The sequence below is a fragment of the Pararge aegeria genome, chromosome 15, assembly GCF_905163445.1.
Source record: "Pararge aegeria chromosome 15, ilParAegt1.1, whole genome shotgun sequence".
NCBI classification, from domain to species: Eukaryota; Metazoa; Arthropoda; class Insecta; order Lepidoptera; family Nymphalidae; genus Pararge; species Pararge aegeria.
Window position 1 is genome coordinate 2,686,531 of NC_053194.1, and position 26,132 is coordinate 2,712,662.

General features: G+C 36.7%; 2 protein-coding genes across 4 annotated transcripts; one reads left to right on the forward strand and one right to left on the reverse strand.

Moving 5' to 3' along the window:
- The first annotated feature begins 917 nt into the window (after nt 1–917).
- On the forward strand, nt 918–2,433 carry LOC120630057 (protein FMC1 homolog). 2 transcript variants are annotated; one of them, XM_039899188.1, is made up of 3 exons: nt 999–1,056; nt 1,141–1,204; nt 1,835–2,433. In XM_039899188.1, the coding sequence occupies exon 3, from the start codon at nt 1,843–1,845 to the stop codon at nt 2,164–2,166; it is 324 nt and encodes a 107-aa protein (XP_039755122.1). In that variant the 5' UTR covers nt 999–1,056; nt 1,141–1,204; nt 1,835–1,842; the 3' UTR covers nt 2,167–2,433. The 2 variants fall into 2 exon arrangements, with proteins under 2 accessions (XP_039755121.1, XP_039755122.1); XM_039899187.1 differs by having other exon boundaries at nt 918–1,056; nt 1,141–1,976.
- A 1,396-nt stretch (nt 2,434–3,829) lies between these two features.
- Nucleotides 3,830–25,049, reverse strand: LOC120629977 (short/branched chain specific acyl-CoA dehydrogenase, mitochondrial). 2 transcript variants are annotated; one of them, XM_039899079.1, is made up of 9 exons: nt 24,911–25,049; nt 24,661–24,778; nt 15,590–15,690; nt 14,677–14,883; nt 13,282–13,452; nt 8,561–8,724; nt 7,489–7,633; nt 5,534–5,669; nt 3,830–4,214 (listed from the first exon to the last, which is right to left on the reverse strand). In XM_039899079.1, exons 1-9 carry the CDS (start codon nt 24,938–24,940, stop codon nt 4,036–4,038), a joined length of 1,251 nt encoding a protein of 416 aa, XP_039755013.1. In that variant the 5' UTR covers nt 24,941–25,049; the 3' UTR covers nt 3,830–4,035. The 2 variants fall into 2 exon arrangements, with proteins under 2 accessions (XP_039755013.1, XP_039755014.1); XM_039899080.1 differs by lacking the exons at nt 3,830–4,214; nt 5,534–5,669 and adding an exon at nt 5,844–5,951.
- Nucleotides 25,050–26,132: the final 1,083 nt, after the last annotated feature.

A 26,132-nucleotide genomic window follows, 5' to 3' on the forward strand; every position in this document is an offset into this window, starting at 1 on the left:
TGAAGTCTATAGAAGCTATAGTTTAAAAACGGGAATTGTTCATTGTTAACGCCCCCGCAATCCCCTTTGGGGAATGAATTTCTTAAAATCTATTCCTACCTGACCTCTACATAGCAAAAGTAATATTCCTACCAAGTTTCACGTTTCTAAGTCTTATGGTTCCCGAGGTTTCGTGGTGAGTGACCATATAGATGGGAATTCTTCGATTATCATCGAAATTTTTAACTTTTTATCGGGCTTTTTTAAAATTTTCTTACATTCAAAACTTTCTCCTGACAATTCTGAAGATAAAAAAAGCCCAATTGGTCCAGCCGTTCTCCACTACCGTGAGTAGATTCTCAGTTGAATGTAAAAAACCATAATCCGTTTAATACACTCTGTTGAAATCCATGAAAACAAAAGAATCAAGAGAAAATGCTTATCTTTTGTTTTTATTAGCGGGATAAATGTTCATAAAAGTAAAACAGCAATAAAAAAATGAAGGAATGTTGGAATTCAAAAAATAGATAGCCATAAACCATCTAGGAAAAATTTCGCATCGAATGGTGGTAGTTTCATGTCGATACGATCAGTGGTTTAGGCGTGATTGAGCCTCAAACGAAGACCATTTTCATTATATATATATAGAAGACATTGCTTCATGGCCTACCATGAAATTGGATATTAACATTTAAGACCAAACGGCTAAAGACATGGCTTTAAGCTTTACAATGGGATTGAATGTGAATATTAAACACTAAAGACATGGCAAATGCCTAACAATAAAATAAGATATGAATATTAAATTCTCAAGAAATGGCTGCACGGTGATATACCTTTGCCTTTTCCCTACAAGAAGAAGTAGGCTGCATGGTCAATGATCTTTGCCTGTCCTAAAGGGGACAAATTAAAAAAAAACAAAACAGACAAAACATGCAAAATGTCAAAACCACAATTAGACAGCGATGGTTTTCAATTAGTTACATCGAAAAAATCTGCAAAAAATAAATCATTAGTGCCTCAAGGCGATCTAAATTATGCACCTGATATTAAAATAGACATTAAAAAATCATACAGGTACTCATGCAATATATTTTTGAAAAACTAAATTTTCAGGTTACCTGCGAAGTTATTTTGTCTATATTATTTACATTTTTTCAGACACATTCAAACTGCTGTAGGTGAATTTGAGGGTTCAGAATATTTGGATAATATTATTAAAGCTGTAAGTAATGTTATAAAAGATAAAAGCATTAAAGAATTCATATGTTTTGGCCTCGGCCATATTGCAGAGAGCCATATTTCAAGGTACCAATTAGCCTTATTGTTGTGCTTAAAAGAAATCTTTAAACCGGAAAAAGTTCTAGTCCACGATCCAGTATTTTATTCTGACGAATGTGCACTTCTAAAAAAGTTCAATTGTACTCTTATCGAACAAAATACAGAAGCCACATACGTAATACCTACGCACGGCTTCTCTCTAGTGTACTTACCACATTGTCCTAAGCAGCTTACTAACAACTTCCTCTGGAGTAACTGGGGACCAAATTTGTCAAATTGCATTCTTCTCGGCAACAGTTTCTCATGCATGACAAATGTTTTAGATAGAATATTAATTAAAAATGTGCCATTCATACATAAAATATTTCCATTAACTCATGAAGTGTATTTAGCTAACAATTTTGTGCACAAAGATATATTTAATAATATCTCGTTACATTACTTTTGTAATGAACAATTAAAGTCTGTAACAGCAGAATTTTGGGATACTAAAGAAAAGCCAGAGTATTCAGATGATGTTGAGTTTATAACAAGTATGATGGTTGAAAAGTTGAAACTATGAATTTCTTTGAAGGTCTGAAAATGGCAACCATAAGTGGTAAACCGGCTCTAATTACTCTGAGGCAATTGCTCTCTGAATTGAGGAAGCAGAGTTCTACTAAGAAACTTGCAGAGAACCAAATGGCGAGATACATATTGACCCAGTACAGGAAACATCAGACTACAGATCAGCAGCTTTGCAAGGCAGCAGATGAAATGCATTTCAAAGCAAAGTCTTATTATGATTATCTACATTTTACAAGATGCTACAAGGAAATCAACACTGAATTTAAAGGAAAAGGCGAAAGGAGTGTGGAAGACACAGCACGAATGGTTGGTTTCAAACTACCACATGATCCAAAATAAGCTATCTGCTAGGTTTTCACGCTATATGCTACAAATTTGGTATTTTCAAATTATAGGCTTACAAATTTTAAATTTATATTCGCTTGTTAGATTTTTTTGTAGTGTATAAAGTACTCATTATTTGTATAGAAATATTATGTAGAATAAAGATGGAATGTGTAGAATTAACATTTATTTTATTTACAATTCCATTTGGCATTGTTTTAGGTATAGTGTAGAAACAGAACGTAGAAAAAAATAAAATAAAATATAAAATCAGATTCCCTACTTCATTGTTTTACTTCATCTTTTAAAATTCATAAAATTATTTAATTTAAAAAAATGGCTGCGCCCAAACAGCGTGTTCATATGTAACATTATATAATTGAATTTATTTTAAATATTGTAACATGTATTGTGCTGAAAATTGAAGCTGATTAGAGGAATGGGTTTAAAATAACTGCAAAATATACCCTTCATAGCCCATCTTAGACTCATTGCTTACCACTAGGTGAGGTTGCACCCACTAACATGTAGAGGTATAAAAAAATACCTACAGTTTCATTTTATTTTAGTGCATTGAAATTCAGGGGAAATATGAAAATTCCTAATTCAAAATTCATTTATTTCAAGTAGGCCTAATATAAGCACTTTTGAAACGTCGAGTCTGTCTGTGTGTAGTGACTCTACCACCGGTTCGGAAGGCAGATTCTACCGAGTAGAAGCCGGCAAGAAACTCTGCAGTGCCTAGTGCCTATGCCTATATAATGGAGAAGGTGCAGTACTATGCTCCATGGTACTACTATTATCTATTGCCATCTCTAACCTATCTGCCCAATGTTGCGATTATAGGCTAACCCTCCGTTGGAAGAAGCCTCTAGTGCAGCAGTAGACTTTTAAAGGCTATTGATGATGAATTCAGATGACTGAATGAATCCTTAAATTGCAATTAATTTCCAGAAATTTAGATAACTGATTGAATAATAAGTTTCTAATAGTAAAAGAAAATGGTGGTAGTTTAGTGGGTAAGGCATGAGCTTACCTTTTTTGGGACAGCATTCGATCCCCGGCACACATCTCATTTCGGAGTTATGTGCGTTTTAATGTAAGAAATTAAATATCACTTGCTTTAATGGAGAAGGAAAGTACCTTGAGGCAACCTGCATGCCTGAGAGTTCTCCGAAATGTTCTCAAGGGTGTGTGAAGTCTACCAATCTACTACAGGTTAGTCCTTGAATGCAATCTCAACTTGTGGTATGTGATGACGCAGCCTAGCATGGTAGCAGGCTAACCAGTTAGGGGTGTGGTAGTCAAACCCCCTAATCGGTTTCTGAACACTAAATCGCTTAGCAGTACGTCTTTGTCGGTAAGGTGGTAACGAGGCACGTCCAAAACCTAAATTCTTAAAATCCCTCGGCCGGTATCGAACCCGGAACTTCCTACTTAAATTCAAAGCGCTCTCCGTTGCGCCAGGGAGGTCGTCAAACTGTAAAAGAATTGTTCAGATTCTAGGTTCAGTATTTATTTAGTTGCTATTAAGTATATACATTACTAGTACATCTCATGAAGAGAACGACAGATTGTTTAGAACTTTATGCGGTTTGTAAATCTGGAATTCATGCTTTTGGTATTGAAGTAATGAAGAGTGGAGTGAATTTTTTATGGGCAAATAAACAGACCAAACTATTTTTTATTAATATATATACAGATTGTATAAGAATTTCAGTACATTAGAATATAAAATAGCAAGTTATAAAAATCGAAAAAATATATGTACTTTTTTTTTAATGTTGTATGTAACACATCAAATGTATGAATAAAACAGTTTATCGGTTATTGTAAAATCTCATAAATGCTTGTAACCGTGTTTAATGTTGCAATATCTTATAACTACTGGGTGTATTCCTTTTCGATGAGTTTGGCTATGGTTTGCAGCTGCATGTTGCTTGTTCCTTCATAGATGGTACCTATTTTCGCGTCCCGGAAGAACTTCTCTTGAGGGAAGTCTTTGGTGAAGCCAACTCCTCCCATGAAGTCTATGCACTTTGATGTTAGCTTTTGGGCTATTTCTGTAAAGAAATACATGATGTTACGTTATTAAGCACTACAGAACAGCTTGTGACCAGAGAAAATGTACACCAGCAGGAGAATTTGGCATTTAAAATTTATGCTTTTTTTTTTTTTTTGTTTGTTTAACAACCCGAGGAGTAGGTTTTAAGCCTCGTCATATCAACCTATTACCGGCCCACTACACGGTACCGGTTTCCTCCCACAATGAGAAGGGTTTAAGGCCGTAGTCCACCACGCTGAGTGGCGTGCACTTCATGGATGCACAAAACCACTGCCTACCCTAAAATTGATATATAGCTCGTATAGGAGGACGATTTCTGCCATTTTATGCCATTTTCCTGCTGTATGCATACCCTGGTGAGAAACCCAGTGCACGCCACTGACCACGCTGGCCCAGTGCGGATTGACGAACACCTTTATAAATAAATAATTATACTACGACAATACACACATAGCTTGTGTTATGGGTACTGAGATAGCTGATGAATAGTTTTTTATGAATATAATACACATTAATACTTATAATATACAGATAAACACCCAGACACTGAAAAACATTCATGTTCATCACACAAACATTTTCCAGTTGTGGGAAGCGAAACCACGAACTTGGACTCAAAAGCAGGATCGCTGCCCACTGCGCCACTCGGCCGTCTTTGAGAACATTATCGAGAACTCTCAGGCATGCTGGTTTCCTCACGATGTTTTCCCTCACTGTGATATTTGAATTACTTAAATCGCACATAACCTTAGAAAAGGTGAAGGTGTGTGCTGGGATTCAAACTCGACTTCCTGAAAGTGAAGTCGAGCTTTTACCCAACGGGCTATTACCGATAGTAAATAACAGTGCTTGAGCGCAATCACACCCTCCTCTTAAGATGGAGTCGACTTGCCTAGAAAATGTCTATTCACTCTTTCTCCTTACGATGCTTCGCTGTTCGATGGTGGTAAAGCCTCATATACCGGAATATAACCATAGAAGTGATATTAGAGGAAGAAGACATTGTACCTACCAAAGCCTTAGAAGAAATTGTATAACCAAATTATATATGTTGTATGTACTTTTTGTGCAATAAAAGTATAATCATTCATTCAAATTCAAAATTCATTTACTTCAAGTAGGCCTAATTAATAAGCACTTATGAAACGTCAAGTCAGTCTGTTTGTAGTGACTCTACCACCGGTTCGGAAGGCAGATTCCACTGAGAAGAGCCGGCAAGAAACTCAGCAGATTGCTCTTTTCCAACATCATTTTAAAGTTCAAGAAGTACCTATATATAATGCAAAGGAAATTTTATTTAATTTTATTTTTATTTACCTGACGCGTAGTATTTAGCCATGGCGGCTTCTTTCACGAAATCAAGGCCATTTTCTTTTAGCCTTGCAGCGTTGTAAGTCAGAAGTCTCGCCGCTTCTAATTGTGTTTGGAGATGTGCTATTTGGTAGCTGATGCCCTGGAAAGGATTTTTAACTCAGGTCGAGATATAAATGGATCGGGGCTTACTGCCACCGCATAAAGAAGTATTATTTTAATATTGTTGAAGTCTCGCCGCTTCTAATTGTGTTTGTAGATGTGCTATTTGGTAGCTGATGCCCTGGAAAGGATTTTTAACTCAGGTCGAGATATAAATGGATCGGGGCTTACTGCCACCGCATAAAGAAGTATTATTTTAATATTGTTGAAGTCTCGCCGCTTCTAATTGTGTTTGTAGATGTGCTATTTGGTAGCTGATGCCCTGGAAAGGATTTTTAACTCAGGTCGAGATATAAATGGATCGGGGCTTACTGCCACCGCATAAAGAAGTATTATTTTAATATTGTTGACCTTTTTATTCCAGAATAATTATGAAGCTTATATTTAGGATGGCAAATAAACTGTAATTTTTACCCTGAACATCTTATCAGAAGTTTGGAGCTAAAGTTGAAAATATAATTATAATTGTGGCTTAAATATCTATAGAATCAAGTCAAGCCTAGAAATTTGAAAGAAATCTATTCAATTAAAACTGCAGTCCAAGTTGAAAAATACTGACAAAAAGTCGCGATTTTGATTTATTTATGCCCCAGCCTGATTTATATTGCTATAATCCGTGAATAGCAGGAGAATCTGTGCGGTGTAATTTATAATTTCTTCAAGTAAATAAAATAAATGTTTAGAACCAACAATTATTCATTGTAAATTAATAATTATAATGGAACAAAAATTAATCATTGTAAAGTATTAATTATTATGGAACAACAATTATTCATTGTAAGTTAATAATTATAAAGAAACATTTTTCATTGTAAAGTAAAAATTCACAAAAATTATGTAAAGCAATGTACCCTCTACGCACTATATTTTGTTAACTTAACAATTATTCAATCCGGTTTCGGAGCGAAACGTGCGTAGAGGGTACGTTGCCGAAGATCTGTTTGGTGTGGAGTATAAGGATTGAAGAAATTATAAATAACACCATACAGATTCTCCAGCTTTTCACGGAGTATAGGAAATTATACTTATTTTCATAACACAGCAATGGTGCTTAGCCGCAGTAATGATCATAGCGGTAGTACTTCCCCGGACGCCGACTTTCACAAAAAGCTATACTTCTACTAAAACAAAATTGCTGTAGCCTTAGTATAAATTCGCTAGTTCGCAATCGAGGAGTCGATTTCGAATCTGAAAATACTTAAATACCAGAGTAAAATGGATCTTATTTGCATTGTGTTAAAACACAAATTTGCCTACAATGCTTTAGTTCGGGCCTTTCACAGAACGTTTTTTTTTCATAAGTAAATATACTACGGCAATACACATATCGCCATCTAGCTCTAAAGTAAGCTTAGCTTGCGTTATGGGTACTGAGATAGCTGATGAATATATATTTTTAATTAATTTAAATACTTATAAAATACAGATAAACACCCAGACACTGAAAAACATTCATGTTCATCACACAAACGCTTTCCAGTTGTGGGAATCGAACCCACGGCCTTGTAGTCAGAAAAACAACAATCAGTACAAGATTCGCTAGCTCGCAATCGAGCAGTCGTTTTCTAGAATGGAAATACTTGATTATCGGAGTAAAATGGATCTTATTTGCATAACATTAAAACTCAAATTTGTCTGCAATGCTTTAGGTCAGGTCCATTTTACTTTGGCGATGCTTAGTTTGATACGCGAGAAAGACTCCTCGGTTGCGAGCGAGCAAATCTTGTACAAAGGCTATTATATCTTATTCGCTTGTTTCGAATCGATAACGTATGTTGAAAAGAGTAAATGCTACTTACTTGAAAAGAGTAAATGCTCTTTCCAAACTGCTTCCGTTCCAGCGTATATGGGATGGTGGCGTCCATACAACCCTGGCACAGACCGATCATCTGCGACGCGATACCGATGCGACCCTCGTTAAGGAAACCAGCCGCGTATTTGTAACTGAGGAACAAATACATGATTAAAATAATATACAACGTGTAAATGGAAATCCTTTTTTTCACAAGTCCCCCAATATATATTGGATAGAAGCGTTACTTTGCGGAAATCCATAATATATTATGAAAATTAAGCTTTCTTTGCTATACTCCGCGAACAGCAGGGGAATCTGTAATGTGTAATTTATAATTACTTCAATCCGTATACTCCACACCAAACAGATCCTCGGCAATGTACCCTCTACGCACGTTTCGCTCCGAAACCGGGGCATCCTCAGAAGACGTTGACTTAACAATTATTCCTTGTAAAGTCAACATCTCCTGAGGATGCTCCGGTTTCGGAGCGAAACGTGTGTTATTAATTGCGTTATTAAGCGATAAGGCCGCCTTTTGTATTTTACTTCTTTCTCTTCTGCTCGGAGGTTTAATAAAGCTGTGGGACAACATAAAATTATGACCTGTCCCCTGGTAGGAAAAAATAACCAATTGCGAATATACATTTCCACCCCCGTCCCCCCTGGTTAATAAACGCAAAAAAAATATTTTTGCGTTTATTAACCGACTTACAAAAAAGGAGGAGGTTCCCAATTTAATTGTATAATTTTTTAAATTTATGTTTTACTTAGTTTATTTATGTTTGTAAACCTATCACATTTTTAAGAACGTCGGTGCCAAGTATAAAATGTTATACGAAGTATATGATATACATAGTAACTTTCTACATTTTACTTGGCAGCGACTTCAAAATGTTGTAGAAAATATTTATTTCTTGCTTTTTAGTTTTTTAACAAAGTCGGTTCTTTTTTGATATATGATTAAAGGTAAAGCCTGAAAAAAAACATTTTTAGAGCACTCTTAACGATTGACACCTCACTTTGCAAGTACCTACTCACTTCTTTACCATTTAACTCCTATTTTGCCTGAAACTCACCCTTTCCCATATTCTCCCAGGATGTTCTCCTCGGGCACTCGCACGTTATCGAAGTGCACCATGCATGTGCCGGAAGCGCGAATGCCGAGTTTGTTTTCCGGCTTGGCTACGGTCAGGCCAGGAGTATCGCGTTCCGCTATGAAACATGTGATGCCTTTGTAACCCTGAAAGAGAAAAGAGAATTATATAATATTAATAAAAAGTAATATCCCTATCCCTACTTAATATTATAAATGTGAATGTAAGTTTGTTTGTTACGCTTTCACGCAAAAACTACTTAACCGATCCTCATGAAATTTTGAACACATATTCTTTGAAATGTTAGAAGTAATATAGGATACTTTTTATCCCGACATTAAGATAGGTTCCTTTGGGAGATGGGATAAAAGTGTTTGACGATTTTACACCATAATTCCGACAAATTATAACCGATTTAAATAATTATCTTTGCACTATAGAGGTTATAATATGTGTTTAATTTTGCCCAAACTTTGTGTAGATCTGATGAATGTGGTTGGAGATAGAGGACAGAACTCCTCAGCGGACAGCAGCAAACACCTTAGGCTTAGCGATACTGAATACTTACTTTAATTTTTTTTAGAACTACAACTAAATTGAATGCCACATCAATAAACAAAATCAAACGCAGACGAAGTCGCGGGCAACAGCTAGTAATATTATATAACCTTATATCTTTTAACGAGCAATTCTTGTTTATATATAATTGTAATATCGGAATCGGCTCTAACGATTTTCATGAAATTTAGTATACAGGGGGCATTCGGGGGCAATAAATCGATCTAGCTAGGATTCATTTATATTGGAATCTCAGAATCATTTATATTGGACATAAGACTATTTTTTTAAGTCGACTCATTTGCGGACGAAGTCGCGCGGGTCTGCTAGTATTAATAATCTAAGACGACTGGGGTTCTGTCGTAGTTCGCTCGCAGCTAAGATGCAGAAAGTGGTGTTGCTGGACTTTCTTATCCTGTCGCCCTTATGGCAGGGGAGGGTTCTATCCTCCGCCCGCTGAAAATATGTATTTATGTAATGTATATTTATGTGTATTAATCTCTACGTATTTAAAAAAGTATATTAATGTAGTTTTGGCTCTATATCTTGTATGTACATATGTCTTGTACACGGGCGTGAGAGTAAATTTCGATAGTAATAATTGTTGAGTCGACCGTTATTGTTCCGATCGTCGTTTCAGTCGTTTTATGGTCTTCTCGCGAAAAGCTTCGACCAATATCTTAAGAAGCTTTCGCTTGGTTGTTGGATCAAGGATCGGATACAGAAGGCAGTAGTCCTTGAAACGGCGCGTTTTGTGAGGAACCTCCTCACTCTGGTGCCCTGACCGCCGGTTGCTTGGGCATTCAAAAGTCCCGCAAGCGGAGGGTGGAAGTTTTTTTTTTTTATAAATTTTGAATAGTGTTTTTTATTTTAATTTTAAGCATTGTTAATAATTTAAAAAAAAAGGAAAAGAATAAATCTTAGAGTATAAATATACTGCAACAATACACACATCGCCATCTAGGTCCAAAGTAAGCGTAGCTTGTGTTCGGGGGCGTTCATAAAATACGTGAGATGTTTAAGGGGCGGAGGGGGTCGAGTCAAATCCAATCCAATCTTACGTTGGAGAGAGAGGTGGTCTGACTGGGATAAAAGTTAAATAAAAAAATAAGTTTGCTAACTTATTTTTTTTCGTAATGTGTAGGTACTGCTGTGTCTCGGAGACACGTTAGGCCATCGTCTCATCATCAGCCATTGTGCGTCCACTGCTGGACATAGGCCTTTTTCAAGCAGCGCCAACTTTTCCTATTTTCGGCTTTCCTCATTTCGGAGGTAGTCGCTCCATCTAGTTGGGGGGCGTCCGACACTACACTTCTACCGAGAAGAGAGAATTTTTGACTCTTCCTGGAAGATTTTTAGTGGGCGCCAAATACCATCTATTTATATATAAACCTTGCATAATATATTGTATTCAATGTTTAATAAAAGCCACGAGATTAACCCATTAATTGCATCAGTTGTATCGTCAGTGATAACACGCTGGGTCAGTTCGGTTACGTATAACTGATAAGTTCTATTTTATTATTTGCGTTTACTATAGTTAATTAAACTCCACATCTGAATTAGAATTAACTAACTTTTCTAAGTCATGTGCGTTGTAAGCAATTAAAATATCACGTGCTTCAACGGTGAAGGGTTTTCCTTCGTTGAGAGGAAACCAGCATGCCTGCGAGTTCACCACACTGTTCTCAAAGGTGGAGTCCACCCGCACGGGGCCAGCCTGGTGGATTACGGCCTTAACCCCTCCTCATTGTGGGAGGAGACCCGTGCCCTGTAGTGGGTCGGTAATGGGTTGATATGATGATGATGATAATTATTTACATAGTATATATAATTTACTGTATAAGTAATATATAAAATAAATAAAATAAATAAATATACTACGACAATACACACATCGCCATCTAGCCCCAAAGTAAGCGTAGCTTGTGTTATGGGTACTGAGACAGCTGATGAATATTTTTTTATGAATATAATACACATAAATACTTATAATATACAGATAAACACCCAGACACTGAAAAACATTCATGTTCATCACACAAACACTCTCCAGTTGTGGGAATCGAACCCACGGCCTTGGACTCAGAAAGCAGGGTCGCTGCCCACTGCGCCACTCGGCCGTCGATATATATTTAATATTGATTTACATTTAAGCTCTGGTAATATAAAGTAGGAATAATCAACTATTAAATTTAATTTGGTATACTCCGCGAAAAGCAGGAGAATCTATAAGGTGTAATTTGTAATTTCTTCAATCCTTATACTCCACACCAAACAGCTGCTCTTCGGCAATGTACCCTCAACGCACGTTTCGCTCCGAAACCGGAGCTTCCTCAGGAGATGTTGACTTTACAATGAAGAATTATTTTCCGCAAAGTAACGCCTGCTTCTATCCAATAAATAACCAATTAGTTACAAATGGTGTCCGTCCCCAACGAAGTGAGGTGAAGGAAGGCCGCGAGTATAGCAAGCGGCGAATCACGCAGCAACCATACTGTGCTGACATGACGAGTCGGTTTCGTAACACAGGGTTTAAGTATCAAGCGGAAATTACACAAGAAAATTAAATTTAAATCAAAAACTACTCTAGAATTATAAGATAATATACCAAGGTAATTTTGGACCTACCAATGCATAAGTTTAAACATTGTGTTTAAACACATTGTTATTTAATTTTAATAAATTGTTGTTACTATGAAATTGATGATATACTTAACGACAAGGCTGCTTGTAAGCAGGCTCCGCTCTCGTCTCTCACAAGATAGAAAAATAATAAAATCGTAAACTGTAAAATAATGTTCAAAAAGAGCGATCTGCTGAGTTTCTTGCCAGCGCTTTGCGATGGAATCTGCCTTCCGAATCGGTGGTAGACTCTACACACAGACTGACTTGACGTTTCAAAAGACGATATAAATAACGACGATAAACCTATGCCTACTTGAAATAAATGAATTTTGAATGTTGAATTTTGTTTTTAGGATAATATTTAATTGTTATGGATGGGAATACTTCTAATGCATTTAATTTGGGTTTTTATGTAGACGTAGTTAGAAAAACCTTAGAACAGTCTATACAATTATCATTAAGCCTATAACAGTCCACTGTTATTATAGGCTATTGATGGAGTTTTGATGGCCGTTTGAAATGTTTTGAAAAATGATAAATAAATATACTACGACAATAAACACATCGCCATCTAGCCCCAAAGTAAGCTTAGCTTGTGTTATGGGTACTAAGATGACTGATGAATATTTTTATGAATAACATACATAAATATTCAGAATATACATATAAACACCCAGACAGTGAAAAACATTCATGCTCATCACACAAAAATTTTCCAGTAGTGGGAATCGAACCCACGGCCTTGGGCTCAGAAAGCAGGGTCGCTGAAAACTGCGCCAATCGGCCGTCAATGATCGTCAATGATCAGGCTTTACAAGCAATTACAAAGTCAAAGTCAAATAGGCACATAAATGGCACTTTTGATGCGTAGTTACTTATATAGTAGTGAGTAGTGATGGTGACAGCTACATTGGTTAACTTAAAACTAAAGCTACGAGGGTTGCAAACGCGCCCTGGTCTAAGAAGAAGCCTAAGAAAACTCGGGACGTTCGATTGCCACAATTGGAAAATGTTTGTGTGATGAACATGAATGTTTTTCAGTGTCTAGATGTGAATCTGTATTTTATAAGTATTTCTGTTTATTATCGTAAAAGTATTCAGTCATCTTAACACGCATAACGCAAGCTATGCTTTCTTTGGGGCTAGATGGCGATGTGAGTATTGCTATTTATGTATTTATAAATAAAACCTGTTAGTCTAAACGCCTCAAGCCTGTTAGTCTAAACGCCCAAGAGGGTTTGCGCATGATCGCGATGATGAAAGATGATGATAAACGATGACGATGGGCAGACGCGTCAGTGATCGCAGTAGATGGTAGTAATATCGCTGAGGTCGCTTGTGCCAGTTCTCTGTATTACCATTAGTCGCCTCCTACGACTAAGATCTATAATTTTTTTTTTTTTTGTTCTGCGTTTTATTTTGATTCCGCGGGACGAGAAGTGCCACACGGCACAGATACTTTACTGATTCTAAATTTATATTTTAAAAAGTTTTAAAATTACGAATCAGATGCTTACCTTTGAGGGATCAGCATTAGCCATGATAAGGAATACGCCAGCTACATCCGAGTTAGAGATCCACATCTTGGAGCCGTTAATGACGTAATCCTTGCCGTCCTTTTTAGCCACTGTTTTCAGAGCAAAGGCGTCTGATCCAGAGGTTGGTTCTGTGAGGCAGAAACTGCCAGCCTGGAAGATAAATTTTACTAAGTAATTGCTACTTCAATTGTACAGACGGAATATAAACATACCAGACCACATTTTACTCAAAAAGGGAGGAATATCCCAGTAAATAAAGTAATAATAATCAACATTTCTTAAATATAGTTCAACGTGTAGATATTTTTGGATTTGTCGATATTAAGATCCAGTTGCATGGATCGTGGTCACGACGGGACTGCGTAGGTACGACTTATGAGATGTCAAGATGTCAAGTTGGATGTCACGGACATAATCTGACTATGGGTCTACAGGTCTGCAACTGGGTCGAAATATCGACAAATCCAAGAATATTATCGTGATATGTACCTATTGAATTATATTTAAGAAATGTTGATTAACCACATAAATCTCTGTTTACAATCTTTAATAATAATCAATAATCGGATTTTTACTGAAAAGCCGATCGCAGATAAATATAAAGGGGAAAAATGATCAGGCTTTACAAGCAATTACAAAGTTAAAGTCTAATAGGAACATAGATGGCACTTTTGATGCGTTGACTACATACAAAATGCGTACATAGTGAGTAGTGATGGCGATAACTACATTCGTAAACATAAAACTAAAGCTACGGGGGTTTATACGCGCCCTGGTCTAAGAAGAAGCCCACGACAAACTTAGCCGGGTGTTCTTTTTACTTTAACGTGATCCAATATATTGGTACATTGCCGTTAATAACTCATAAAATTGGCAGAATTTTATCTCATCTGTTAACTATATATCCGAAAATATGTATAGAACATACATAGAAGCTTAAGTAATATATAAAATCAACGCATAGAACAACCACGGTTGAATTCAAGCCAAATCCATTTTATAGGGCCAATTTTTTTACATCAAGTAGAAAATTTGCCTAAATCATTAGGCATTCGATTAAGCTGATGCCTAGATTTAGTGAAAACATAACTGTAGTGTTTATAGCTTCGGACACAAGGGCACGTTTCGTGAAGCCACAGCAGTTAAGTCTAGTATATGCGTCTGCACAAAATGTATGGGCATTATCGAATTGCATTGTGCTGGTTTTTCACTATGCAAAGCTATAAAGCAAAACAAGATAAAGGAAATGTATGAGCCGAAATTCACCAGTCGCGTTATGACCCACATCCATTAAATGCGACTCCAGCTTTCTTTTCGCAACGTTACTGAAGTTTGAAATTTCAATTTCCCAATTGACTACAGTAAATTACTTACGTATTCCGTACACAATTTCGTCAGATACTTCGTCTTCTGTTCTTCGGTTCCTAACTTCATGAACAAAGAGTTGACTAATGTGTTATGGATGTCGACATACGCGGCAACTGCTGGGTCAACCCTGGACAGTTCTTCCACTACAAGCATCATTGTAAGGAATCCGCAGCCAGAGCCGCTGTATTCCGCTGGTGTTTCTATGCCCATTAACTGCAAAGCAATATTTTTTAGATTAAATGAAATCGAGATGCACCTCATATATTGTATTGAAATTTCAGCATTTTGTCTTATCTCTTGCCTCAGTTGTGTCTATACTAAAAAAGGGGAATCTCTTAAGTATGGAAGGAGATTCACCCCTGTTCTATTAAGCGTCTTTAATAATCCTAACACAACTGAGTACATACAAAACTTTTAGGAAAGAAGGCAAGAATTAATATTTAAGGTGAAAAGGACCCAAATATTTTTTCATTAATAGTTTCCCATCTGGTATGAAAGTGCTATATTTTTTTGTTTTAGATTCTTCGATATTATTTTAAGTGATCTTTTATTATGCCATGTGTAGCTGTTGTATAATTTTAACTTAATTTTTTTATTATATTATAATACTTAATTTTATTTTTTAACGAGGCTTTACGCCAGTTTTGGTTTTATCCTCATACCTATTTATTGAACATTTTCATCATTATTGATCGAAGCTCATGTCTGTAGACTACAAATTTTCAAGTACTTATGTTCAATGATAACTAGATTATTATTATTTGCATAATATTAATATAAAATATAAAATTTATTTGCATAAAAGCATGCTGTTTAAGGTAGGTAATGACTTGTATTCCAAGTAATGCTGTTTATATGAATGACTCAAATACAAGTTTTTATGTAGATAATGCGTGTTCGCGTGTCCTCAAGAACTTACACCATTATCGAACAGCATTTGTCTGATTCCTTCGTCGATTTTGTGCTCGTCTTCCATCTTTTTGACCAGTGGTGCTATTTGTTCCGACGCCAGCTTTCTAACTAGAAAATATTTTTTTTTTATCAGTAGGCATATTTGTAGGTGTATTTACGCTTAAGATAAGCTCCAGTGTCACGATTATTTTTACATTTTGAGGATACATACTTATATATATATAGATTTTGGGTCTCATAAAAAAGCTTAGAGTCACTCAGCGGGCGATTCAGAGAGCTATGCTCGGAGTATCTCTACGTCAGAAATGAGGAGACCCGTAGAAGAACCAGAGTTACCGAGCTCAACGAGTCGCGAAGCTGAAGTGGCAATCCGCGGGGCACATAGCTCGGAGAAAGGATGGACGTTGTTGTCTTAAGGTGCTGAAATGGCACAGGTAAGCGCAGCGGTGGTCGACCTCTGACGAGCTGGACAGACGACATTGCAAAGTGTTTAAACACCGGAGAATTCAAAATGCTTACTGACGGTGCTTTGGAAAAGTGCGTTCCACATCGAACTTAGTATCTAAGATAATTGTTTTAGCAGTTACGAGTATATGTGTTTTGTTGTGATGTATTGGGTAAATTAAATATATCAGCGGGTTCTCATCTGGCATACCAATATACTTCTAAACTACGTCTTTTCTTATGGCAGTATAATGCGGTATTTTTATCATAGTGGAGTTGTCACTGACAAAGTACTTGTATTTATTAATTCAATAAGAATCCACACTAAAATTCCATACTAACCTTCAAAAATCTTTTTGACGGGAAAGACAGAAATTATCATATTTATCACTTATCAGTAAGTACCATGTTGTTAACTTTAAAGGCCTTTTATTTTATTAAGACCTAAAATCGTGCGCAGATTGTTGCAACACCCGCAATAGATTCCGAATTATTTCCAGGCACAAAGTATGAGTATTCTGTGGTGTAAGATTTGTACTCTCGGAATCGTAGAGTATAAAAACTATCTATCCACATTGCCACAGCGTGCGCTCTCGGCGAAAATTTGTTTAGTAAACATGAGCACCCAATGTACAATTTCCAATGCTAAGAAAAATTAAGGTCGCGCAGAAGAATGAATGCAGATCAAAGTTCTCATTCGTTTAAGGAGTATGTCGGCGTAGAAGAAACACTTCTCTACTTTTTCCGTAAAATAAATGAGTACCTACTCCATTCATTGAATTCAGTATTGCTATCCTTATCGACAGAGAAGAGTAGGAAAGAAAAGTACTCCTACAATCCCCGCCCCGTTTTCCGACCTCACTTAGACGTGGAGTCCTCGAAGGAGGCGCCCTTGGGTCGACGGCCCCAATTTCCCCCATCATAGGATTTTTTAGCCGACTGGCTAAGTCGACTGCCGACTGGCTTGGGTCTCCTCTCAGAATGACAAGGTTTTTAGCCGAAGCCCACCACGCTGGCCAAGTGCCTGATTGGTAGACTTCACACACCCACAAGTTATAAACACTATGGAGAAGTCTCAGGCATGCAGGTTTCCACACGATGGTTTCCTTTACCGTTAAAGCAAGCGATATTTAATTGCTTAAGTTAATACGCATATAACTCCGAAAAGTCAGACGGGCATGCCGGGATCGGATTCGGTCCCCGTAAAGCGAAGCCTTACCCCACTAGGTTATCACCGCTCTTAGTAAGTACAATTGTTTATTTGATTTTAGAACGCATCCCAAGTAGGTATGTATTATATGATATCCATAAGAACGCGTGCGCAATGTGTGTTATGTGTGCCTACAGGGGAATCGCCAACATTTTAACACGCTTTTTTTACCAGTCTATTTGGGAGTCTTTATTCAACTAATTTCAATTGGGAGAGCGTCTTTGCTTAATTTTGCTCGAAACCGCAGATCCGGGACAGTCCGTCTGAAGGCAGCAGCAAAAGATGGAGCAAAAGGAAGAAATGACGCCAACAAACATGATATTGCACAGAATTAGCACCCAATATTCTTCGATGGCGTCATATTTTATAGAATACTAGAAAACTGCATTTGCACATTTCGAAAATTTACGAGTGTATTTGCGTTAACGATAACAACTTCTATTAGGTACACATTCATGCAGGTACTTATCATACTTTTATCATTATATTATGTTAATAACTCACAAACAATTCTTATTTTCATTCCGTTTATCTTTGTTATCAAAGAACGTTTTATTCGGTCTTATCTCTAGAAAGAAGTGTTTCGGTTTATAATAGTTTTTATTTTAATGAAAATAAGGAGGGTGTTTTTTGTGTGTGAAGTGTGACAGTTTTTTCTTATTGTCTTTCTTTGTCATTGAGCACCTGACGGCTGATTAGATCAGGGGGCGACCATGCTTTTCGAGTCCAAGGCTGTGTGTTCGATTCCCACAACTGGAAAATGTTTTTGTGATGAACATGAATATTTTTCAGTGCCTTGGTGTTTATCTCTATATTTATGTATATTATTTATCAATAATCATCAGTCGTCTCAGTACCAACATAACACGAGTGATAAACGACTAAGACACCGGGAGGTATCTCTGTATCGTTCCAGTCCATGTAGGACTGCGGTGCAGCGATAATGCAGTCGTATTTATATCAAAATACCCACACCCAATGACATGAACATAAATGTCTGGCAAATATGAATTTATAGTTATCAAAAGTTTAATTATTTACCCACTTTATAAATTAACTGTAACATTCGACCATCCTGACAAAAGTTTGCGATCCCGCAAACGTACCTTTGCCTAAAACCGAGAAGTTAAAGCTGTGAATCTACCACCGATTCGGAATTCTGATTGTACAGAGAAGAACCAGCAAGAAACTCAATACTTGCTCTTTTTACATATAACAAACAGACATATTTTAGCAGGTAAGTGGCATGGCAAATATGATGCAGCTAATATGACACGGCTCGCAATTACGCGGTCACACAGACGTAAGGCACTTGTCTCACCGGCAACGATTAACGAGTAACGAGTAGAGCTAGAACTAGAAACGAGTTAGCGAGACGCGGGGAGCGAGTGCGTAGTTCCGATATTTGTGTAGCTCGGCTATAAGCGAGTGTGCGAGTGAGTGACGATTACTCGCATCACTCGCTCATAGTATATATACTCTCAAATCCTATCATAGAATTCATCATCATCGTCGTCTGAACTAGATAACAATGATAATTCAAATGAATTTTCGATATTCATATTAAATAAAAAAAACATGTACTTTCAGATACGCACTGTAGAGAAATTACCACTGGTTGCTCTCTCGGCGTGAGCTCTAATCGCTTGGCGAGTGTTATCTTTCATGGCTCTTGTCGCTCAGCGACAAACTAGTGAAGCGAGTGGTCGCCGGCAGTGTGAACAGTCAGCGATCAACTGTTTGTATATGCATCTCTTTTGTTCACACGGAAAGTATATCTATTGTACGTTTCTTGAGCGAGAAAATAGCCGATAGTTAGTCGTTTTCTCGTCGTTGGTGGGACAACTGCCTTAACGTAGATGGTCACATAGACTTTCACGTAAATAGGTCACACAGACACATTGCTGACACTGTATGATTAATAGCATAACATTTATATCAAAATACCCACACTCAATATCATAAACAAAAATGTCTGGCAAATATGAATTTATAGTTATCAAAAGTTTAATTATTTACCCACTTTATAAATTAACTGTAACACGAGCTACGCTTATTTTGGGGCTAGATGTGTGTGGCGAAGTGTGTATTGTCGTAGTATATTTCTCCTAGTCTAGTTTTAAGTTAACAAATGCAGTTATCATTATTACCTAACATTAGTGTTAACATTTTAACAAAATGTCATATTACCCTCTGCTACGATCAACAAACCCGTTTGCCCAGGCTTGATGATTATCAGGCGTGAGGCAGAGAGAGAGAGGCTATTAGTCCAGAAGTGGACTTTTATGAGCTATCTTATAAGACTATCTTAAGATACCTTTGTATTTACCTATACATTTGCTGAATGGTTCGCCAAGTGAACAATTATAATGTTGCGTAAGTTATTGCGGTAAGGTTGTGTAAAACAATAATGTAACACGATATTAAGTGCCACCATTATGCGTAAATAAGTTAACACAGTGACATGTTATTACGACTAGATTGACTTAAGAGCAATGTAAACCTCGTGCGTTTAAGAAAAGGTTATTATTACTTAGTACTATTGCTAAGTACTAGTCATCTGCATCCTCCGCATTGCGAAGTGCGATGGTGTAGCACGTGCCGATTCTTTGAAGTAGCCGACACGCGACAATCGCCTTTCGGCATAAGATACTATCACAGTGCACAATACAATATAACTTATAACTGTACAAGTCGTGCCCGCGTGGAATCGTGCTAAGAACGCTTGATACATTTCCGAGCTTGACAGCAAGGCTGGTCTTTCAAGCAAAAAGTTAGCCAGCCTTTCTATCAGCAGCAGTGTAGAATTCCCACCACGAGTAACGGGTAGAGATAACATTCTCTTAGCGCGCATGCTACAGTAGGGGCAATCAACATGTACTATCTCGCCAGAATTCTTTGTCTCCATGGCCCCAAGGTCTCAAATGGTACACTCATTTCTAAATTAATATTCCTAAGATATAGTACTTAAAATATATACCTACGTAGATTTTTTTTACTTTGAATAGGTACCAACTTACCTAACTCAATAAAGCGTTAGATAAGATTTTACTCATAAATATGACGCTTGGCAACTTATTATTAAACTAATGTTTCCATGTGAGGGCTTGATAAGGTCTTCACATTACGTCGTGATAACTCGCAGAGGCTTATGTTACACAAATATAGTAATTCTACAGTATACCTACACTAAATCTCTGATACACTAATGTAAAATAGTTTTACCACAGCTGTTATTATGCAAAGTTATTAGAAAAGTGAGCTCTAAGATTCCATACTATCAAAGTATTACTAGCACAGAATTGATTTTGAAGATAGAAGATACTTGCTTCCTATAAAAGAGACGTACGAAATTTGTATGAAAGGCACTTGAGACCTGTATAGGTAGGTAAGAGACGTTCCAAACTCTCATAAAAGAAACTCGCGACCTGTATACGAGGCGTACTAAACTTGCTTAAAAGACAGTTGTGACCTATATATATATATATACACGAGACGAACTAAACATGCATAAAAGACACTAACGACCTAGGTATATACGAAACGTACTAAACTTGTATAAAAGACACTGCGATCTGTGTACGAAACGTTCAACACTTGCTAGACGTATACTAGACGTACTTGCTAAACCTGCTCAAAAGACACTTGCTTCCTTTATATGAAAAGTACTAAACATGCATAAAAGACACTGCAAACTGTATATGGGACGTACTAAACATGCATAAAAGACACTAACGACCTATATACGAAACGTACTAAACTAGTATAAAAGACCTGTTTACGAAACGTAACTACTAAAATCAAGAACAAATTAAAATAATTATTGATCTGATTCACACCGACTTCTCACAATAATCCAGACACTCGCGCATGATCTTTATCCATTCATCAGCAATCGCGTCGGGGTCAGGTTTTGCCTCTAGGACAGCATTGAGCGCAGGCAGTGTGCGGGGTATTGGCACGTACTGGCGAGCGAGCACGCGCGGTAGTAGGTACCACGAACAGTTTGCGCCTACTGAGGCGTTTGCTCACATCATGAGCGGATATCCGCAGGAGCTGCCAAAGCATCGATGGTACATCAATCCCGCCACGAATAAATTTAAGCATCGTTGTGACCTGATGGAGTTTCCTCCTAACCTCCAAAGAATTGTAGGCAGCCCAAAAGGTGAAAGGATGGTATCTATAAATACGCTTATACCTACCTAAGATAGGCCTTCTGAACCTTGTATAGAAGACATACCTACTAAACATGCAAAAAAGACACATGCGACCTGTATACGAGACGTAGCAAACTTGCATAAACAACGCTTGCTTCCTGTATACAAGAGGCACTTAACTTGCATAAAAGAGACTTGAAGCGGTTGCAAAGTGATCGCTCGCTCGCGGCCCGGCTAGGCTCCTTGCCGAGCGAGCCTTCATAAACCGAGGTTTTTGCTTCTCTTTGATGTGAAAATCTGTACAGAGTAACGCGGCCGAGTACTCGGTTTGGCGACATTGAATTTGAGTAAAACTTGGTATTCGGTTAATCGGCGAACAACAGAAATATAAGTTTTGTTTAATAAAGATAGTATTATTATAAATATATTGCGAGGCTACAGTAAGTATACCTATTTCTTTAAATTTTGTACGAAGGGATTCGCGTGATCTAAGTTTATTTATCGATCGCACAGCTCTTTTCTGTAGTATAAATATAGTTTCTATATCAGCAGCTCTGCCCCATAACAAGATCCCATACGACATTACACTAACGAAGTATGAAAATTAACAAGCCTAGCAGTTTCAACATCTGTTAACTGTAAAATTTTTCTGACAGCATAAGCAGCTGCAGCTTTTATTAGCATCTGCTATGATTCCTAATAGGTACTTACTCCATTGGCATATTACAGCCTTTTCCGACTGGCCACCAGTATACCTACGAGGATTTGCCCACAACAAAAAAAGGTTAGAATATAAATATTCTGGTGCCGCAGACCCAACAAGTTTAGGTTTCATAAGGTAAAAATTACCACCCAGTAGTAATTTGCAGCCGCAACAATGCATTCGCTAACTTAGTTTTTCAATAAGCCATATTCATTCATTGCGATGAGTATTACCTTTAATACTGGTATTCATCACTCTTTCGAATTCAATCCATAAGTATTTAATAAGAATGTAACTTGTTATTTGAATTGGTAGAATATAAGTAGTTATCTACGCAAACTAGTTGCTTTGAAAACAATCACCGAATACGTATTTACTCAAAGGCATACGTTTACAACGTTGAAGGCCAAAAGAACCGATAGCGAACTCGCTTATTTACTTAGTACGAGCATATTTTATGTTTTTAGAGAACTAGGTACTATCGATGAGGTACTCGGTTCGGTTTTGTTTGACCCAAAAAAAATGTAAGGGTTGAAGTTTGAACCCAGGCAATTGATTTGTTATCCACTCCCGTGCATGTAAAGCCAGATAATCACGCTCACCAACCTGCATTAAAGCGGCTTTGTGGGTCGAACGTCTTGATTCCAATTATACTTAATACCAAAGAAATGAATACCAATAGATTAAACCAAATCTATTATAGATTCCGTAGTCAGAAAGGACGTTCAATCTTTAAACTAGCTTGCTTGCTTGATAAAATAAATAAATATAGTACTACGACAATACACACATCGCCATCTAGCCCCAAAGTAAGCGTAGCTTGTGTTATAGGTACTAAGATAGCTGATGAATATGTTTTTATGAATATAATACACATAAATACTTATAACATACAGATAAACACCCAGACACTGAAAAACAAACATTTTCCAGATGTGGGAATCGAACCCACGACCTTGGCTTCAGAAAGCAGGGACGCTGCCCACTGCGCCACTCGGCCGTCTAAATATTATACATTAATAGTTACCTATGTATAGGTACTATTACAAGGTATAAGAAAATATAGGTGTATTCACTCGTTTCTTGAAGGTATACAAGTTATAAGTGACCCTAGTTTTGAGGGCGCATGCCTAAAAAATGCCTTTGCACTGTTGCCTTGAAGTGGGCATAGGTAAGTTACTTACTAATAGTTATTGGCCTTGTCTATAGGTAGTTATTTTTAAAAACAATATTAAAGTTAATTACAACCTACGGTGAAAAATACTAAGGTGGTAGGCAAGTAGGTACTTGTTGTAGACATTAAGGTACATATACCTACATATCCCTACTGATATTATAAATGTGAATGTAAGTTTATTTGTTACGCTTTCACGCGAAAACTACTGAACCGATCTTCATGAAACTTGTTATACAATATATTCTTGGAGGTATTAGAAATAATATACCTAGTATAGGTACTTTTTATTGTAAAAAAAATTACGTATGATGAAAAATGTTTGTGGAAAAATCAAAAAATATCATACCTAGGTATATGACTATAGGTGTAGACTATGTAGCAGTACGCTGCCTCCCAAAATTACGCGGGCGAAGCCGCAGGGCACATCTAGTTCTACATAAGTACCTTGAAGGTGTGTTCTAGACGACTACGCAAGTAGGTAGGTAGGTACCTACCGGCCAATATGATTATGGAGCTCTGACCTCTTTTATACTTACCTATGCCCGTTTTCACTAACGATGAACCAGGCAATGCCTTAATACCTAAGTAACGCCAAATCTAGGGAGATACCTAGGCACACATCAACCGTTCACCAATAGTTGTCACCTAAGTTGGTGAAACGATTTTTTTCTATTGAGACCGCCTAAATAAAGGCTTTCAATAAAGGCGATGCCAAAGTGAAAACGGCATTAGGTAATATATGAGAGGTCAGTGGTATGTGGAGCAATTGGAGCAATTGACAAATTGCTGATTGCAACACGCACATGGACTTGACATTCAACTGTTTTTATAGGTAAGTAGGTACCTACTCAGAAGCTAAGACGATATATAGGTAGGAGCAAACGAATGAAATACCAATAATTAGGTAAAACACTGCAAAAAGCTACACTGCAATAAGTTATTTTTGTAAACAATCGAGAAATTGAAAATATCTATAATAATCTTAAGAAAAAACGTAATTTTGTAAGTCAAATTAGAAAGAAAATAATTAGTAGAAAATTAAAAGAAACACAAGAAAAAATTAAACTCTAATAAAAATATAATACCATAAATCAAAAGAAGAAGAAGAAATTAGGTATAATAAAAGTAAAATATATAGGTATTTTAGGTATTTTACCTAGTTAAGTAAGATTCGAATATGAATATTTATGTGCTCGGAATTTAGATAAGTATGATCAATGTTAATATATCCTCAAAATTCACCGATTTTATTTCCTATAAAACAAATTTCCAGACAAAAAAAAAATATGCAAGTTGGACAGGGAAAATCCCCCCTCCCACGTCCAAATTCCCGGCGCACGATTTAAAAACCTTACCAAAGAAAGTAAGAGATATAAAATGACATTACTTGTCTCCCTCATAGCTAATTCATCTTCAGTCAGCATTGTCAAAGGTCGAGGTGCTTCTGTACTGAAGTTCTTCGACTTCGCAGCCACCAAGACCGGCGCCCGCCATTGTTCTAAAATCTGCGAACGATGTTCCAAATTCGAATCATCTTTGTTTCAAAGAACACTTTTTTTGTTAGTAACCCAGATTAGAAAATTAAAGATCATAGAGCCTTTTCAAGCATTAAACACTCGATTTTTTTTCAAACACACCTTACAGCCGACACGACGCAAAGAAAACATTTTATGTTCTTATTTTTATGCGACGCGTAGAGCGTTCATACAACAATCGCTGACCGAACCGGAATACAAACTGGTTGATACGAATTTAATATTAGCCTATTAGCTGCCAATTGCCATTGGTAGTTATCTCACTCACATGGAGATAACATACCTATTGCGTTTATCACTAGGCATGTTCAATCAATTAAAAAATATTAATAAAATAGATCTTATTTTCAAAACGCGATGTACCTAGGTACCTAAACCATTTGATGTGATATTGAAATAACGCACACGAACATTTATAATTACTTGCGCTTCGTGTGGTTTTATTTATAGAGCATTACTAGCACTAAGTAATTTTATGTAAAGAATATTTAATATTAGTCCGTATAGAGATTCGAAGCTATAACATACACATCTAAGATCCTGTAATTTTTGCGTCTATTTATCAAAAAAATCCTTATTTATTTGAACAATATTATGTATTCAATTGAAGATCAACCTTGATATGAAATGTAAGTGCATTGGTATTTTAAAGTACCTGCTGCGGACCGTTTTGTTTGCTTGTCTAGATGTTAAAGGCGTTTCATATCGACCCTGCTTTTTTAAACCATTTTTTTATTCAATAAAGGTCTTTTTAATTTTCATTAATAGTTGAAATTTATTTTAATTTTAAAAATGATAATATTAAAATAATGCAAAATTTCTAAAGCTTCATCAATCTTGTTTGCGTAAAACGGACCTTTACACTTAAAGTGACATCCGGATAATATTGTTAGGTTGGCAATAAGTTTCTAGAAACTTACAGAAACAACTAAAAATATTACCTTATAACGAGAGTTTCCTGAAATTACGGGAGATTAATTTTAAGAATCTGTTGTTAAAAATAATTCAAAGATATTTGGAGGAAAATCCTTCCGTGTTTGTGCTTGGGGACCGCGCCCCAACCATTCATTTTGAAGTTGTATATAATATGGTCCTGATTGTGAAAACTTCGAAGTTATCTACTTAGGTAATGTGGAGATTGCTACAAATATTCAAGTTATTTACAATTATTAGGTATCATGCAATTATCAGTAAATAGAATGGGTACAATAATGATTTTAGTTTTAAAATTTCAAATCTTTACTCATACAGTGGGCGATAGCCCATAGTACTTTAACTTCTCTGTCAGGAGTCCGAGTTAGAATCCCAGCAGCAACTTTTATTG